Raw genomic sequence first — 18840 nt, forward strand, 5'->3', positions numbered from 1 at the left:
TCTCCTTTTTTCTAATGATGTGCCTCTTTTCTGTGGCTTCAGGGCTTGTAGACTGCCTGGAAAATCCACATTGTTTTATGAGCACCCCCTAGGAAGGTCTAGTTTAAAGAAATCTTAGCAACACTTCCATGAAGTGATAATACATTTAAATGAATCAACATGAAAAAAAATCTATCAAGAATGAATTTCTCTGTAAACTGTAAAATATATAAGTACTCAAGGCAACTATTTCAAATAAATAACTACTAAAAGAATAAACGTGTCAAAGAAATAAATTTCCCTTTCACTACACCAAACCACAAAATCTGCAGTCAAAAGGGAACATTTTCAAATGAAGAACTGTTAAATGAAGAAAACTATTAAAAGAAATCATTTTCCAAGCTATGAGCCTGCATTAGCAATTTTACACTTCAGCATTGGTTTTATATCTCAGGATATAGTTTTTAAACAATATTGATATACTAATAAACAATAAATTTATTCCCATAATTACTCACCTGGATGAAAGGCTATTAATTACTGGTAGATAGTCACACAGTATTTTATATACCAGAAAACTGTATGTGGAATTTATATTCAACTAGAAAGAAAAAAAATTCTCCTTGGACCAGGGAGGTGGAAAAGTCTGTGACTATATAATTGGCTCCACTAAAATAAATAAACTTTATTCATTAGAGTCCAAACTTCGATGTCCTTGGGCACTTTCCTCCATGAACCACAGTTCTCTTATGCATGCACATGAAGGACATACACAACAGCAGCTACCAATCTTTCTCTTCGCACAGTTAAACATATACTAAAGTTTACTCATACGTGGAGTTCACACTCATGAATTCCCCTAGAATTACTTGGACTTGGATATCCCTTTGTCTCTCATTCAAGACATCACAAGGAATTCTACTGAGGATAAAAAAAATGATAGTATAACATCAATAACTGTGAATATGTCCTATTTATATAAAAAGCAAACAAATCATTTATTAATTTGATTTTTTTGTTGGCAGTCATATTTATTGCTACATATAACAACCTGTGACATATCAGAGTGTCTTGACACCATGTCTCCAAACCACTGTTATGTAGTACTAATTCTAAATTCATTTATAGTATGGTATGGGTAAGGCACCCAGGAGGGGAGCTGGTTTAACTTTATGTATAAAAGGGTAGGGATATAAGGTTCTAAACATTCCCTCAGTGGTTAATCTCAGAGTTCTGAATATTGTGACCATCAATGCATGGCCAAATAAATAGTGGAAGCAAGTTAACCTGTTAATATTATGCCATTATGGCTTCTCTGAGTATCATTTGTTAGTTTAAAAAAAAAATGTAGTACCCTGCATCCACACTCCTCCTCCTGCCCCAACATGGTTCACATTAATCTCTGACTAGTAATAGCTAAATAACATGACAAGTAATATCTAGCAGAGTCACCTACTTTGTCTATTACATTAGAATAATTAAGTTTATACTCTAGATTTAGGACTTTAAATCCTCTTCTTTGAGGACACCATCCTGAATTTTGGATCACGGATTTTGTGAAAAGACTAGGCCCTAAAGATGCTTTTCTATTTTACTCAGCCCTCAAGCATCATCTAAAAAGAGAATGGTTGGAATCTCCAGATGAGATTTGTAGAGTAGGCTGTAGGCTCTCTAGTGGGCAACTCTTGAAGCTCATTTAAAAGATAATGAATAGAATGAAATACAAGAGACTATTTAAAGTTGAAACCTTTCTTCTGAAGCTTGGCAGTGTTGTTCCACATTCCATTAATGCTTTTATTTTTTTAGAAGACATATTTAAATTTCTTAAAAGTTTTAACTTTTTGAGTAAGAAAATTAAAAAGAAACTGGTGAAAAAATTTGATGAAAATTTCTACTTCGAGGAAAAAAGAAAGCATAAAAAGATTTTCTATGATTCAATTTGTTTCTATGATGATTATACACAAATGACCCAGATTGCATAAAGTTCTTTTTATTATTTAAAATCAGTCTTTGAGGTTTTCCTACTGCTGCTAATTTCTTTTCAAGAGAATATATCCCATATTTGACTTAATATAAAGAAACAAGATCCTCCTTTTATCACACTACTTCCAATTTTAATGTACAATAAATGACACAAAAAGAAGCATTATAGTTCATTGTGTTTTAATAGTATATGTGTATAAACATCAATTATTCTTAAATAAAAAAGCTTAATAGATATAATAGGAACAACTAGTAGAAAACTTAAGGTTTTGAAGACATGAAATCAACCTAAGTGTCCAATAACAAATAATTGGCTATAGAAAATGTGGTATGAAATATTAGTCATAAAAAAGAAGAAAATCTTGCCATTGGGACAACATGGATGCACTCTGAGGGAATCATATTAAGTAAAACAAGTGAGACGAAGAAAATAAGAAAGACAAATACTATATAATCTCACTTATATGTGGAATCTAAAGGAACTGAACTCATAGAAACAGAACAGATTGGTGATTGCCAGAGGCAGGGTGTGCGGGATATCAGAAATGAGTGAAAGTGGTCAGAAGGTACAAACTTCCAGTTATAAGCTAAATAAGTCATGGAGGTGTAATGTACAGCATGGCAAATGTTAGCAATACTACTGTATTGTATATTTGAAAGTTGCTAAGAAAGTAGATCTTAAAAGTTCTCATGATAAGAAAAAAATGTAACTAAGATGACAGATGTTAACTAAACTTATGATAATTTCACAATATATACATATATCAAATTATTATGTTGTACATCTTAAACTAATACAATGTCATATGCCAATTATATATCAATAAAACTATAAAAACAAGCAAAAAAAGAAAAGGCTTTAATAACAGCAGATCAGGAATCATGTTTTGTTGTCAGGAGCACAATGTGTATTATAAGTACTTTAATTCTAATTGGTTTAAATTTCCTAATTACATGCAGATGATCCATGCTCATTCATTTCCTTTTTAAGTTGGTGGCACACAGTTATCTTTGCAGTAATGCTCTGGAGTCCACTGATTTTAATTACATTCTTTTATTTATAAAACAACATATTTATGATAGGAATTTGACTTAATTTTTTAGAGCCCTTCTGAAAGTTCTATAATTCTTATTAGAAACATAACATTAAAAAATTAATATAGTCAACATCTAATAAATTCTTTTGCTGAGTTCAGAGAAATATACATTTATTTAAAAACCAAATATGTTTTCCATGTAATAAATGAGAACCCAATTTAGAATTAAGTAGCTAGATGTTTTTCTCTCAGTCATCTACTGATAAATGTCCTGAGCCTATTAGCTCAGAGAACCAAGTTTACATGTATGGGTAACAGTTTAAACTCTGATTCTCCTGAATTTCTTTCTGAACAAAGCTCTTCCATGAACAGATAATGTAATTAATATTTTTCCCACAAGCTGCAAATGCTTAGCTGTCTTACTTAATGCCTTACCTGGCATATTGAAATATAGACTATTGTTTCTCTTCACCTTATACACTGGAGATATTGTTGTAAAAACTCAGAATGACCAAAATACAGTGTACTACCTTATTTTAAGCATGCATGAATTTAAGTATGAATCTCAAAGAACTCTAAGTGTAATAGTTTTAGCAAATTTAGTCACACTAACAACATGCTTTAATTAACACTCATTAATTAATTTAATTAACTAAGCAAAAAGTACAGGATGAAATAATTTGCCAATCTACCTTTTTTTTTCCTAAAATATTTCTAATATCTATTATAGTAGATGTTTATATGGCTCATTAAATAATACAGCTTTATTAGAAACCTGGAGGAAACCACATAGTTTAGGAGCTTAATAGTAATTCAGTCACTGGTTTGGAAAGAAAGTTACAGATGAATAGAAAGAAGGAAGGAGGTTGTTTATATAGTAAAGGTGGGAGTCAAGAGGGAAATTTAAAAAACATTTTTTTTTCCTATCTGAATTGAAGTACAAGGCACATCAATATTTTACAGTTAATTATCATTTAAGCTCACTTTATAGAAAGAGTTAAATTTGAAGAGTTTCCAAGATAAAAAATACGAATGATGTTTCCTAAACAGTTCAAATAATGCTTTTATTCCTATCAATAGGAGAGATACAATGTATACACAAAAGGTAAATGTGTTCTTGTGGGAGTGAGAAAAATTCTGGCTGGTTGGCTAAGAATATTTAACCTCTTTGTTCTTCAGCTGCCTCATGCAGATAGTAATAGTACCTATATTTTAAGGTTATTTTCGTAATTATTCACCACAGTGCCTGGAACTATAATTTATACATATTACATAATGTTATTATATACTTAGATTAGAAAAAGAGAAAATGGTGAAGTCTTCTATGGTAAACACTAAAAGTTCAGCATGAGTCTAGTCAAATGTGATTTTTTAAAATTTCTTTTTTATTTTCAATTACAGATGACATTCAATATTATAGTAGCTTCAGGTGTACAGCTCAGTGGTTAGATATTTATATAACTTATGAAGTGATCTCTCATAATTCTAGTACTCCCCGACACTGTACATAGTTATTACAATATTATTGACTATATACCCCACACTATAATTGACATCCCAATGACTATTTTATGACTGCTGATGTGTATTCATTAAAAATCTCTCAGTCTCATTCCCATCTGGAAACCATCAGTTTGTTCTCTGTATCTATGAACTTGTTTTTGTTTTGCTTGTTCATTTATTTTGTTCTTTTAGATTCCACATATAGGTGAAATCGTATAGTATTTGTCTTTCTCTGTCTGACTTATTTCACTTAGCATAATACCTTCTAGGTCTATCCATGTTGTTGCAAATGGTAAGATTTCATTTTTTATGGTTGATATATACAATATATCCATTGTATATATGTATCACATATTCTTTGTCCAATTGTCTATTGTTAGGGACTTAGGTTGCTTCCATATCTTGGTTATTGTAAATAATGATGTAATGAACATAGGATGCACATATCTTTTTAAATTGGTATTTTGGATTTCTCTGGATAAATATCCAGAAGTGGAATTTCTGTTCTGGGTCATATGCAATTCTAGTTTTAATTTTTTAAGGAATCTCCACACTGTTCTCCATAGTGGCTACACTAATTCGCAATTCCACCAACAATGCACGATGGTTCCATTTCTACATATTCTTGCCAACACTTGTTTTTTTGTTGATTGATGACAGCCATTCTCATAGATGTGAAGTGATATCTCATCGTGGTTTTAATGTGCATTTCTCTGACAATTAGTGACCTTGAGCATCTTTTCTTATGCCTATTGGCCATCTGTATGTCCTCTTTGGAGAAATGTCTATTCAGGTCTTTTTTCTATTTTCAAATTGGATTGTCTTCTTGTTGTTAAGTTGTATGAGTTTTATATATTGTGGATATTAACCCCTACTGGATGTATCATTGGTGCATAGCTTCTCTCATTCTGTAGGTTGTTCTTTCATTTTGTTGATGGTTTCCTATGCTGTAGTCATTTTTGGAAATCTTTATAATCTTTTTGGCTTAGCTGGTTTTAATTTAGAAATTAGGAAACATACCATTTTTGATTTGCAAAAGAGGTTACTAAGATTATTTTAGGAAATGTAAGACTTCTCTGATTTATGAAACTTTTCATGAACGATGTCAAGAGCAAAGAGGTGAGTATATGCAACAAATGGTGTTTACCAACTCATATTCTCTTAACTTTATTTATAACAGTCTATAAGGAAGTAGAAGCAGAGGATGGGCAAAATAATCTTTAAATGAAATTTGTTGACACATATGGTAAAAAGAGAACAAGGAAAAAGAAGAGAAAGAAGCTGGGAGGGAGACAATTTGGGAGGCACCATCTTTTGTGTAAGGAATAGGTTAGAATTTTAGCTCTGTCACTTAATAGGTGACCTTGTGCAAGTTTTTAAATCTCTCTAATTCTTTTTCCGAATTGTAAAATAAAGATAAACACTTCTTGTTTTAGAGGGTTAATATGAGAATTAAATGATAGAACGAAAGGCAAATGCTTAGCACAGGGCCTAGAACATGGTTTGTGATTTATGAATGGTGTATGGTATTATGGGGACCAGGAAGTTAGAAAAAAAGTCTAATTTGAGTGTCTCACATTTACTCCTGGGTTGATAATCTCTTATTGTCCATTTATCTTTCACATTTAAATCTTCTTCTGTTCTTCTGTCACTTTGTTATTTATCAGATAAAGACATACATAACAATTAGTCAGGTTTCTGTTAGAAAAGCATTTTTTTAAAAAAAATTTACCATCTTGCTTGCAAAATGCCTTTGAATCTGAAGATCTATTTCTTGTATATATTTTGCAGAAAATACTTGCCTGAACCAAAGTGGTTTCATGATTTAAAAGTACTGTCTGCTATATGAGCCATAGTGTTATCTTCTTTTTTCCTAATTATTGATATTTGGTCTTAGAGTTCTGTTGCTTGCCATGATTTTTCCCTTCTCTTAATGTTGCTAAGAACTATTTCTTTTATTTAATATAATTAAATTACTCATCGGGCTGAAGAAAGCTATAATGTTCATTTAATACTATTTTCTTTTAGAATTTCCCAATTATTTCAGCTGAATGATTTATATTATCTATGTATTTTCTTAGAAACAGACCAGAAAGACCTTGAAATACCCCATAGCCTTATGCCTTTTCTCTGCACACACCAGTGCCTGACAACTGTAGTTTTAATTTCCTCCTATAAATAATTCTGCCTGAGTCCTATTTGGTCTGGCTTTCAAAACTCTATTAAATGCCATTTACAAGGCAAATCCACACCCCCCCCAGAAAAAACTAATTCAATCCTATCTTATATTACAATAATATTTTATTGTGTTCTTTCCATAACTTTTGAAGTCAACAACATTTCTAAGTAATTATCATGAACAAGAACTGTGAAGATATTAACGAAGTAAGATCCTTTAAGAAAGAGGAAGATAATGTACAACTAAAGAAATTATGAAATTGTAGTAAGAAGCTAAATAAATTTTTTCTGGACTTGGGTTGAGCCACACATAACCTTGGATGCTAAAGTGAGGTGGGCTAGACAAAACTATAAAATTGCTAAGAAATAGAGAAATAAAATTTCATGACCCTTTCCTATTACTCCCCACCAGCTCATATATAAAGAATTTTAGCACAAGAAATATTTTGAAAGAAGGCTGTCAGCTTAGCAGATGGATGGGCTGTGGCATCTCCCTCCACCACTACTCATCAATAGAAGGGAAGTGGGACTGTCATTTCCCTCTCAAGCTAAGTAAGGAGAGAAGCAAAGCAGCTGCTGCAAAGAGTACAATTACTTACTCCTCACATACTTGCTGGATGCCATCGAGCTTGAGAATTTTGTACAATGACCCAGCCCCACACAATGCTACTAGAGCAGAGAGCAAAATAGTTTTTGAGAACACCCTGTATTTCTAGAGTTTGGCAGGACAGAAATGTGAAATGATTACTGTGGGCCAATAGACACAATGAGAGGTGGGTTTAAAAAAATCTGTTAGAATCATACCCAGTCAGGCTGCCTGCTAGACTAGGATAGAAAAGTCTCCAAAGAACCCAATGCACCCTCTAAGAGAAAGAAACATGTGGACAAATGCCATCACATGGAGTACTCGACACCTATCTGAGAACCACAAATTGTACCACCAACTAGTTTTCCTCTTCTTTTTGTCTGTCTCAGGAAGTGCTCAGAGTGGAAGTTTGAAGGTGAGGGAAGTAAGTGAAAAGAAGAAGAAAAAAAGATGGATCAATATCCCTGGGTCAAGCCTTTGCTGGGATGAAGGGAGAAAAACAAGAAATTGGAAGTGAGATTAAAGTTTTTATTTACATGAAAATGAAATTTTTTTAATACCTGAGAATGAGATTGCCCTAGTACCTAAATCTGCCTTGGATGTAGTTGAGGCTGAAGCCAGAGATCAGATGGATCATATTGGAAAGTAGTACTGAGAGAAAAAGAAAACTATTTTATGCTTAAATTCTAGAGTTCAGGCTGTTTAGTAAACAAGTTATATAACTATGATATAGTACAAGAAGTAGTAATGCTAGGAAAGATTTTCATGTTTGTCTAATTGATACTCATATTTACCTGGCTGAGGATTAATCTCTTAAATGTGAAAAAATATTTTTCCTTTTGGACAACTGTGTGTGTGACATTTTCCATTTCGGTGTCAAAAGAGAATGGTAGGACAGAATACAGTGTACTAAGCAACTGGAAAACTATTTGAACGTGGAATAAATTTTTCAAAGCATGGTCTTTCATTTGATACTTCTTTTTCTCTGCTCCCTTTGTCTTATCTATGCTATAAGAAGCAAAGAAAATGTCCACATGTTGGGACACTACTGCAATCCACTTATAGACTGAGGCCTGGCTAGACAAGAAAAGCAGCATGTAAAGGCCATACGTGGAGGGTGAGGGAGATTTAGAGAAGAGGCATGGTCTTTATTATGCACCACACTCTGAAAGGTTCTCTTGATTCCCAAGCCCTTCAGATGGGTTGAGCAGCAGGGCCTGGTAGCACACAGTCTGCAGCAGAGACTTCTCAGTGGGAGAGCATTTTGGTGGATCTAGCTGCAAGCCAAGAGATTGGATGGCCTAATTATATCAACAAACATATATTTAACCTGAAAATGTTTCTTCAATATGAAAAAAGCAACTAATGCATGATTACCATGGTTTAAATTTCCACTTAATAAAGTAATACCTCAATAAAATGAATGATTATGATAATAATAATGATAATAATAAAAATAATAATAAATGGCTACTATTAAGCATTTACCATGTATCAGGCACTATGCTAGGCTCTCTGCATGCATTATCTTATTTAATACAGTCATCCAAAGGAGTAGGTAGTTATATTACCCCATTTTATAAGTAAGAAAATTGAGCCTTGAAAAATATGTCTTACCTATGTTCACTACCAGTAAGTGTCAGAGAAGAACATTAACCAAGTCTGCCTAACTCCAAGACTCAAACTCTTAAGTACAGATAGAAGATAGAAATATATATATATACACGCACACACATACACACACATGTACACATATATATAATAATTTGAAATAAACTGCAAATATTGAGATTTATACCAAGAGCTTTGGTAATAAAACATTTTATACTGTAGAGAAGACCAAAGCTTTCTAAATTACAGGTTATATCACTAACTTCTTTTCATTTATCATTTACAATTACTGTTCTAAATATATAACTTATAGAATATTAATGTTTAAGGGATGTATTCACTTTTACATTTTTTTCATTTCTACCATAGCATATATTTCAAATTAATTTCCTAAAGCGTGATTTTCTCTTGTCATGTTTTTAAATGACAGAGAAAGCATTTCCATTACATAACTAAAATTTATATGTTGTTTTGATAATGTAACACAATTCCAAAATTAAACACAGGCATATTTACATCTATCTATCTATCTATCTATCTATCTATCTATCTATCTATCTATCTACCTACCTACCTACCTATCATTTATCTATCTATAATTTATAATAAAATTGTACTGGAAATAAATATAAATGTACATTAAAGTAAAAAACATATATTTGTATTACTATTTTGACATCTTACTAATAAAAAGTCAGATTGAACCAATTTACCTTATATTTATTGACTACTAACAATGTTTTGATGACTTGAAAATTCTAAATATATTTTAGAGGAAATTGCAAGAAATATTAACTTTTTGGTGTGTGAGAAAGGTAAAAATGCTTTACTAAAGCTGCTTTTGGATTTAGAATAGTTTAGTAAATGAGAGAATTTTAAAGAGACATAAACTTTCAACTTAATATCCTGAATGTGAGACTTTCCTAAGCAGCTCTGCCTGTTTTCAAAGTTTATTTGGCCCATTAGAACAAGATCGTCTTTTAAAATACAGGGCATGTACTTAATGGAGGCAGAGTGTGTCGTTTGGGAGGACGTCTCAGGATATTGGTGTCCCTTTTAATCTGTGCTGCCTGAAAAAGCAGGCACAAAACTCAACACTTGGTTCAACACCATTAGAAGCTCTAACCCTGTGTGGTACTAAAACATAAGAAACATAAAATAGGCAGTACAAGGCTTCCTCAACTCGCTTTCAAAGTAGAGTACTTCATGCATTTTTCATGCTATTTCTCTTCTCTTTCATAAGATTTTAATGGACTAAAGTATATTGTGTATACAGAACTTGATAAAATGGAGAAACGAGCTGTATGATTGAGGTATATGCAGAAATAGATGAGGAAGAAATCTTTTAAAATGCATCATCTAAATACATTTTAGTTGGAAAAGTAAAAGTGTTTTTACTAAAATGCTTTTTAATAGTTAGAAAATTTATACTATAAAAAGTCTAAAAGGATTATTCATCCTAAATGGATTATTTTTGAAATGAATATTTATAGAGAGCCTCTGAATTAGGCAGCAATCTTTGTCTTTGTTTAAACTCAATTAACAATATGCAAAATAAGACAGTGCTTTTTAGAAAATATGTGTGCATAAGTACTGATATTGGCAGTTATTTCAATATCTTCACAGTGAGCACATAAAATGAGGAACAACTAACCTGTTATGCTCTTAATTAATGAACACCTGTACACAATGAAAGCATGGCTGATTTTATGAATGCATGAAAATCCAACCAGGCAATTATGTTCATTTAAAACTCACACTGTTGAAAAAGTAGCAGGAAAAAACAAAACAAAACAAAAAAAACCTTATAATAGGCAAATCACAAAAACAGAAAAATTGAATTTTCTGTGAATGAATCTTTTCCAACATATTTAGGCTACTTTGTCTTTTATTTTCCAAGTTGCTTAATTTTTGGAAATGGAAAGAATCTGAACATATTTTGTATGGTTATTCTTTATTTCTTTTTTAAAAGAACCAATGTATTTTATCTCATGATCTATTTATTTATTTATTTATTTACTTTATTAATTAAATTATTCGGGTGACATTGGTTAATAAAATTATATTAGTTTCAAGTGTACGATTCAATAATATGTCATCTGTATATTGCATTGTGTGTTCACCATCTAAAGTCAAACCTCCTTCCGTCACCATATATTTGACCCCTTTTACCCTTACTTACCTTCCTCCAACCCTTCTTTCCTTTGGTAACAATCATACTATTGTCTGTGACTGTGAATTTTTGTTTGTTTGTCTTCTTCATTTATTGCTTTCAGGTTTATATCCAACATATGAGTGAAATCAGTGTATTTTAGAGAAATACTTTTTTTAAAGGCCTAAACCTAGTGCGTTTTAGATAATCAACTCTTTCGATAGTTTATTTTAATTATAAGCTTTGTTCAATTTGTGAGAAGTCACAAATCACATTTTTGGTCCAATTCTATAACTATTAAACAAAGTAGACAACAGTTACCTCTTAGTCTTCTATGTACATGTGTCTTTGACCCAGGTACTGGTGTGTTTAGGGGCATATAAAGGAAAAAAAAAATCTTCCCTTTCAACCTTTCAACAAAGACATATGGAGTACTAGTGCCTGACACTATTTAGGTGCTGAAGATAGAACAATGAAGAAATAAGACAAATTCTTCATTCTTTTTGTTGTTGTTGTTCTTTCTTTTCAAGAAAATTTTATTTTTCAATTAGAGTTGACATTTAATATTATTTTATATTAGTTTCTGGTATACGGCATAACGGTTTGATATTTATATAATTTATAGTTATCTCCCTGATTAGTCTGGTACACACTTGGCAGAATACATAGTTGTTTTAATATTATTAATTATTTTCCTTGAAATTTTTGAACTATCAATTTGTACTTCTTAATCGCTTCCCCTTTTTCACCCAGCCCCCCAAACACCTTCCCATCTGGCAATCATCAGTTTGCTCTCTGTAACTATTAGTCTTTTTCTGTTTTGTTTGTTTATTTTCTTCTTTAGATTTTCACATATAAGTGAGATCATATGGTACTTTGTGCTTCTCTGATTTATTTCACTTAGCATAATACCCTCTAGGTCCGTCCCTCTTGTTGTAAATGGTTAATATTTCATTTTTTATGGGCAGGTAATATTCCATTGTACATATGTACCAAATCTTCTTTATCCAATTCTCTATTGATGGACACTTAAGTTGCTTTCATATCTTGGCTATTATAAACAGCACTACTGTGAACATAGGGGTACATATATCTTTTTGAATTAGTGTTTTGGATTTCTTTGGATAAAAACCCAGAACTAAGATTTCTGGGTCACATGCAATTCTTTTCTTAATTCTTTGAAAACCCTCCAAACTGTTTTCCATAGTGGCTGTGACAACTTGCAACTCCACCAATGGTACATGAGGGTTCTGTTTTCTCTTGCCAACAGTTGTGTTTTTTGTTGTTGTTGTTTATTGATGACACTCATTCTCACAGGTGTAAGGTGATATCTCATTGTGGTTTTAATTTTAATTTCTTTGACGATTAGTGTCATTGAGTATCTTTTCATATGTCTATTGGCCACCTGTATGTCCTCTTTGGAGAAGTGTCTATTCAAGTCTTTTTTCCATTTTTTAATTGGACTTTTTTTTTTAGTGTTGAGTTGTATGAGTTCTTTACAAATTTTGGATATTAACCTCTTTTCGGATGTATCATTGGTGAATATCTTCTCCCATTCACTACGTTGTCTTTTCGTTTTGTCAAAATTCTCATTTTTATACTAATATTCTAATAATTATTGGGATTCATATTATTATTGAACATAAAAACATAAAAATTTGTTTTTTACTCCTTGTATCTGCAATCTACTCCACCCCCATTTCTCTATTGTTTTCAGACTGTTCTCATCAACATTATTAACATGTGTGTTTGCCTAAGCTAGTACCTTACTAGATGTTTTTTATATCCAATTTTATAGGAATTTAAATATTAATTTCAATAAGACTTTTCTAAAGTAATCAAAGCTCTACTAAAAATGTTCTTTATTCATTTCATCTAGGTTATTGGCAATATAATTTCTTTTATATAAAGCTGTTAATTCCCCTTATGTGGTCATTAAAAATATTTTATAAAGATAATTTATTCTAAAAGATGAGAAGAATGCTGTGTTTTCTAAGTCAGGAAACAAATGGGTATTTATTTTGCACATGGATGTCAAGAAGGTAATGAGTTAAGACTATGTCTTTGCAAAGTGTAATTTATACCATGTCAGACAGTGAAGGGCAACATAAAGAGTCTTAAGGAAGTACGCTGTTATTAAAAGTAACTGTTATCACTGGAGCAAAAAAGAGTGAACCAATCTATTCTGAATGTTATAGATTTGCTGTGTTGAATGAGTATATAATTAGAAAAAAACTACTTCAATTTTATAGTAACTTGAAGATGGGCACAGGGTTGAGAGGAAACTAAAGCATCTAGATACCTTTATTTGTGGAAACAAGAAGAAAAAGTTCAGAAAACAAATAAAATAAAAATAATTTTAAAGAAAATATTTTTATGATATCTAGGTAAATGAATCAGGAAAAAAATTATACTAAAGCAAGTAATCGTGGTTAATTCTACTTGCCTGCAAAGTGATTAGAGGCATATCAAATAGAATTCTAACTCTCCAAAATTCTTACCTGCTTCATTTGTGCGGATCATTCTAGATGGGGTGCTTGGATCTCCAGTCCCAATAGGATTGGCGGCAACCACTCTAAATTCATATTCTACCCAAGGGTTCAAGTCCACTGCCATGGCTGACTCCATGTCCCCTGTTATGATTTCTGGGACTATGAAGAGACAGATTTCATGTCATTAAGAGGACTGAAAAAAGGTTACAAGTGTCAATCAAGGATATCACAGGCACTAACAGGATCAGCAGGTTTGTGCATACTTCCTTATTACACATGGCCATGATGTCGTCTCTGGTGTCATTAGTAAAATCAAAATCAATCTTCAGGAAGTAAGCACTAGCACATGTCAAAGTCTGTAGCAGTCAATTCGAATTCTTTCATCTCATCTTTATATATAAATTGTTATAACATAACTTGCCATGATCTACACTGAAAATCATTTTGTTAATTCCTCAGCCTCAGATAAGAGGTCAACTAGTGCTATAATTTAAACAAATAGTTGTTAAATTTCTAGGGAAATTTCTTGAGCAGTATGTCTCTCACAGTTCCAGCAAACTCCAGTTTGTGGGATCTAAGAGGAAGCTCTGGACTTGCCTCGCAGTAACTTTTGTGCTACATTTAGATTTTATTAAATCACAAAATTGTCAATATAATTACCACATAATAAAATTCTTCTTATATAGTATATATGCATTATTTGAGACTGCTTTTCTTGTTCACTCATCTCTGCTGTCCAGGAAACACTTCTGGAAGAACATTTGCTATACAAATGACTATGGAAAAAAAAGGAGTACCTCCCTTATGATGTGTCAAGATCCTCTGGATTTATATTAGTCCTGGACTTCTGTTTAAGTATTGGGAGAGGGGTGGGTAGCTCTTGACTCAGTGCAGTTTTCCTATGACAAGGTGGAATTAAATGCATTTGGATTTCCCATGAAAATCTCTTTTGAAATGTATCAAAATAATTTTACCAAATAATCAGATCTGTGGAAAGGTGAATGACCAGAGCACAGGCAGTAGGCTGCCTGACAGGTCTCATAGCCCTACACAGATGATTTTTTTAAAGTAGTGAAATAAGACCTGGAAAAAAGTCTGTCCCCTCTTACTGCACTGGAAGCTGAGTAATATTCTTGGAGTCTAACGGGAAAAAACGGTCATCGTTCAGTCCATAGCTTGCTAAAATGCTGATCTGTGTCTGCCAAACATAAAGGTGAAAAGAATAGATCCCCAGACACTTAGCCTTCCCTAGCTCCTACCTACATTTTATCACCAATACTTGTGTTGGGTCCATTAGGACTTATCATACTGTTTCATTTATTTCTGTTTATGTCAGTCTCCTCAAGCAACTCCAGACTTTTAGGTCATCCCTCATCCCTTTTATTCTAATCCCCATAGAACTCTGATCATTTTCTTTTTTGTTCCAGTGCCCACCCTTCCCTACTCTTTGAAATCATTTTAGTGTGACTTTTGGAATTCATTCATCTTTCTAGCCATTCTTCCAATTAATAGAAACTTAAATCCCTTCTGAGGAAACTTTATGCCTTTCAAGTGGTGGCCCTCTTAAGATATTGTAGAGAACAGTAACCGGTCCATCTCAGTTATGTCTCTCCCTGACCCACTCCCAAACAAATATCTCTAACAGATTATTTTCCCTCATCAGTATACAAGGATGCAGGTATTTTTCCCACCAAATCCAAACCAAAACAAAATAAAATTCTCTCAATTTCCTCTCTTTTCAGCTTTTACCCAGTTTTTTTTTTTCCTAATAGCAAAACTTCTTGTGGGTTGTTTGTGCTATTACTTGATGTTTCCAATTATTCTCCATCCATTCTCTCTTGAGTTCACTCTAATACAACTTTTAACTCTGGCATTCTACCATAACTGCTCCTGTCAATATTACCAATGGTCTCTGTTACTAAAACCTTATGGTTAGGCCTCTGTTCCTCATCCTACTAGACCTAATATCATCTTTTGACATATTTGGTAATTCTCTTCTGTTTGAAATACTTTTCAAACTTAATTTGTTTTTCAACGACCTGACTACCCTTATCCGTTTCCATTTCTGGTTTCTTTTTATCTTCTAGATGCAACCTAGTTCTATTAACTCCCATTTTCTTACTCCATAGTGATCTAATCTAGTTTTGTGGATTTAAACAACCCTCTGTATGTTGACGACTCCAAAATTTTCAGCCATGAACCTCTTCCCTAAAGTTCCGGTTCATATGTTCAATGGCTTATTAAACATTTCTAGTTAGATAAAGTTCTCAACCTTATATTTCCCTACCTACTTTTGTAGTATTCCTTATTCAATGTATGACAACTGCATTCTTATAGATGTTATAGCCAAAATCATGGGGTTATCCTGAATTCCTTTCTTTTTCCCCGTACCACTTAAACCCATAAACAAATTATGACATCTCTAACTTCAAAGTATGTTGATTTCTCCACTTCCTTTTAAAGCAAAACTTCTTAAAAGAGTTGTCTATATTAGGCTTTCTTCCATTATCTCTTGAACTTATTTTTGTGAAACTTTAGTCCTTACTATTTTACTAAAACTGCTATTGTCAAGGTCACCAATGCTCTCCATGGTCACCATGTTGCTAAAATCAATGATCAGTTCTCAGTCCTCATCATACTTGACATGTCAGCAGCATTTGACACAGTTGATTACTTTCTGTTCCTTGACAGACTTATTCTTTTTTCTCCCAGGATATCACATTACCTTGGTGTTCCTTTTAACTAAACAACTGCTTCCCCTCTGTATCCTTTGGCTGGTTGCTCTTCTCCACAACTTCTTACTACTAAAATGCTTCAGGGTTCGATTTTTATAACTTTCTCTTCTTTATTTTATACTTATATCCTTGGAGATGACATACAGTCTTGTAGTTTTAAGTGCAATTTATATGTCAATAATTTCTCAATTTACATCTTTATTCAAACCTTTCAAACTCCAACCTCATATATCCAATTGCCTACTTGATACCCTTAGAGGTTCTATATCCAAATACAGTCACACTGTGGGGTTAGGGCTTCAACATTTGAATTATCTTGGGGCAGGGATACAATATAGCCCATAGCAGGCAGGTTGTAATTAGTTAATTAATTTTTAATAATAAAAAAACATTTCAACTATAGTCGACATATTATATTAGTTTCAAATATGTAACATAGTGATTAGATATTTTTATAACTTACAAAGTGATCATCTCAATAAGTCCAGTACCCATCTGATGCCATACATAGCTATGCAATATGATTGACTATATTCCCTATGCTATACTTCACATCCTGTGACTATTTTTTAACTACCAATTTGTACTTCTTAATCCCTTCCCATTTATCACCCATCTTACTAACCCCGCTCCCATCTAGGAACCATTAAAGTGTCTCTGTATCTATGATTCTGTTTTTGTTTTGTCTGTTTATTTTGTTTTTAGATTCCACATATAGGTGAAATCATATGGTATTTGTCTTGCTCTGTCTGACTTATTTCACTTAGCATAAAATACTCTAGGTTCATCCATGTTGTCACAAACGGTAAAATTTATTCTCTTTTACGGCTGAGCAATAGTCTATTGTGTATATGTACGTATGTATGTATGTGTGTATGAGTGTGTATACATATGCATATATATACACATATTTATGTATGTGTGTATATATGTGTATGTGTGTGTGTGTATATATATACCATTTCTTCTTTATCCAGTCTTTTGTTAATGGACACTTAGGCTGCTTCCATATCTTAGCTATTGTAAATAACATTGCAGCGAACACAGGGGTGTATATATCTTTTCAAATCAGTGTTTTGGGTTTCTTTGAATAAATACCCAGAAGTATAATTTCTGTGCCATACGGTAGTTCTACTTTTAATTTTTTGAGGAACTTCCATACTATTTTCCACAGTGGCTGCACCAATTTTCAATCCCACCAATAGTACGAAAAGGTTCCCTTTTCTCTACAGGTAGGTTGCAATTTAAAGTAGAGTGGCCAGGATAAGCCTCACTGAGAAGATACACCTGAATAAACTTTTGAAGGAAGTGTGGATTTAGCTATGCCAATATCTAGGAGAAAGCATCCCCAGTTGAAGGAGCAACTAGTGCAAAGGCATTAGAAGCATTAGAAGCATTATATGCAGGAGCATGAAAAGACCAGTGAGTCATGAGCAGGGTAAATATTAGGGAGAATGGCTGAAGAATAACTTAGAAAGAGAATGGGCTTTCATCCTGAGAGAAATGGAGAGACATTGGAGGATGGATAGTTTGTCTTTTAATACATTAATCCAAGCTATGTTAAAAATAGGAAGTAATTAAGGTTAAATGAGGTCATAAAGGTGGGGCACTGATCTGAAAAGATTAGTGATATTATAAGAAGAGATGTCAGAGAGCTGGCTTTCTCTCTCTCTTCCATTTTAGGAAACAGTGGGAAGTCTACTGGCTGCAAGCCAGGAGGAGAATTCTCACTAGGAATAGAATTAAATTGACTGGCACCTAGATCTTGGAATTCCCAGCCTCTAGAATTGTAAGAAAATATATTTCTGTTGTTTAAGCCACCAAGTTTACGGTATTTTGTTATGGCAGTCTCAGCAACTAATACACAGTCCCTACCACAGTACTTTTGATCCTCCTTACAATACAATATTTCTTTCTTTTTTTTTTATTCATTAACTTCTAAGATACTATATAATTTACTTGTTTATTATGGTCTCTGTTTGCCCTCATCCATGAGAATACAATCTTCGCAAAGATAGAGATTTTTTTGCTTTGTTCTGATCACTCATATATTTTAAGTGCCTAGAACACTACCTGGAAGGTGCTTGATAAACTTTCCTTGAATGAATGAAAGGGGAGTTCAAATTGTCAGGTATAATTAAAATTGGCACAGTTTCTATTTGAATTATGTTATAATCATTTCAGGTATTGTGTTAAAAAGGAAAATTAATTTAAAATATAAAAATAATCTTATTCCCAAGGCTACATATATTTATATTTTCTTAGTCATAACTATAGATTTTAAAGACTTCTTCCCTCATCCCATATCCTCCCCACCATCAATAATCCTAATTTCTCTTTTAAACTAAAAAAAAAGATTTAGAAATTCTAAATTCATTGCTACTTGTAATGGCTATAAAATAAGTGTAAAAAGCATGAGTTGGAGGTATTAATATTTTTGATGACATAACATGCAATAAATAAATTGAAAATGAAATAAATTAGAAACAAACTTTTTTTTATAAATTTAGAATTTTGTTCTCAAATGCAATACTGTAAATTAAAGAAAATAGAGATCGTATACCAAGTAAGTATTTTAAAAATG

General features: G+C 32.5%; 1 protein-coding gene across 1 annotated transcript in view; it reads right to left on the reverse strand.

The window, feature by feature from the left end:
* Positions 1-18840, reverse strand: part of CNTN5 (contactin 5) — a 1114755-nt gene that overhangs the window by 49644 nt on the left and 1046271 nt on the right. Inside the window, exon 18 of the mRNA XM_039881982.1 lies at positions 13531-13680. Coding sequence (XP_039737916.1) covers positions 13531-13680 — 150 coding nt within the window. The remainder of the gene's footprint in view (positions 1-13530; positions 13681-18840) is intronic.

Source organism: Pteropus medius, unplaced genomic scaffold (assembly GCF_902729225.1).
Source record: "Pteropus medius unplaced genomic scaffold, Ma_sr-lr_union100, whole genome shotgun sequence".
Taxonomy (NCBI): domain Eukaryota; kingdom Metazoa; phylum Chordata; class Mammalia; order Chiroptera; family Pteropodidae; genus Pteropus; species Pteropus medius.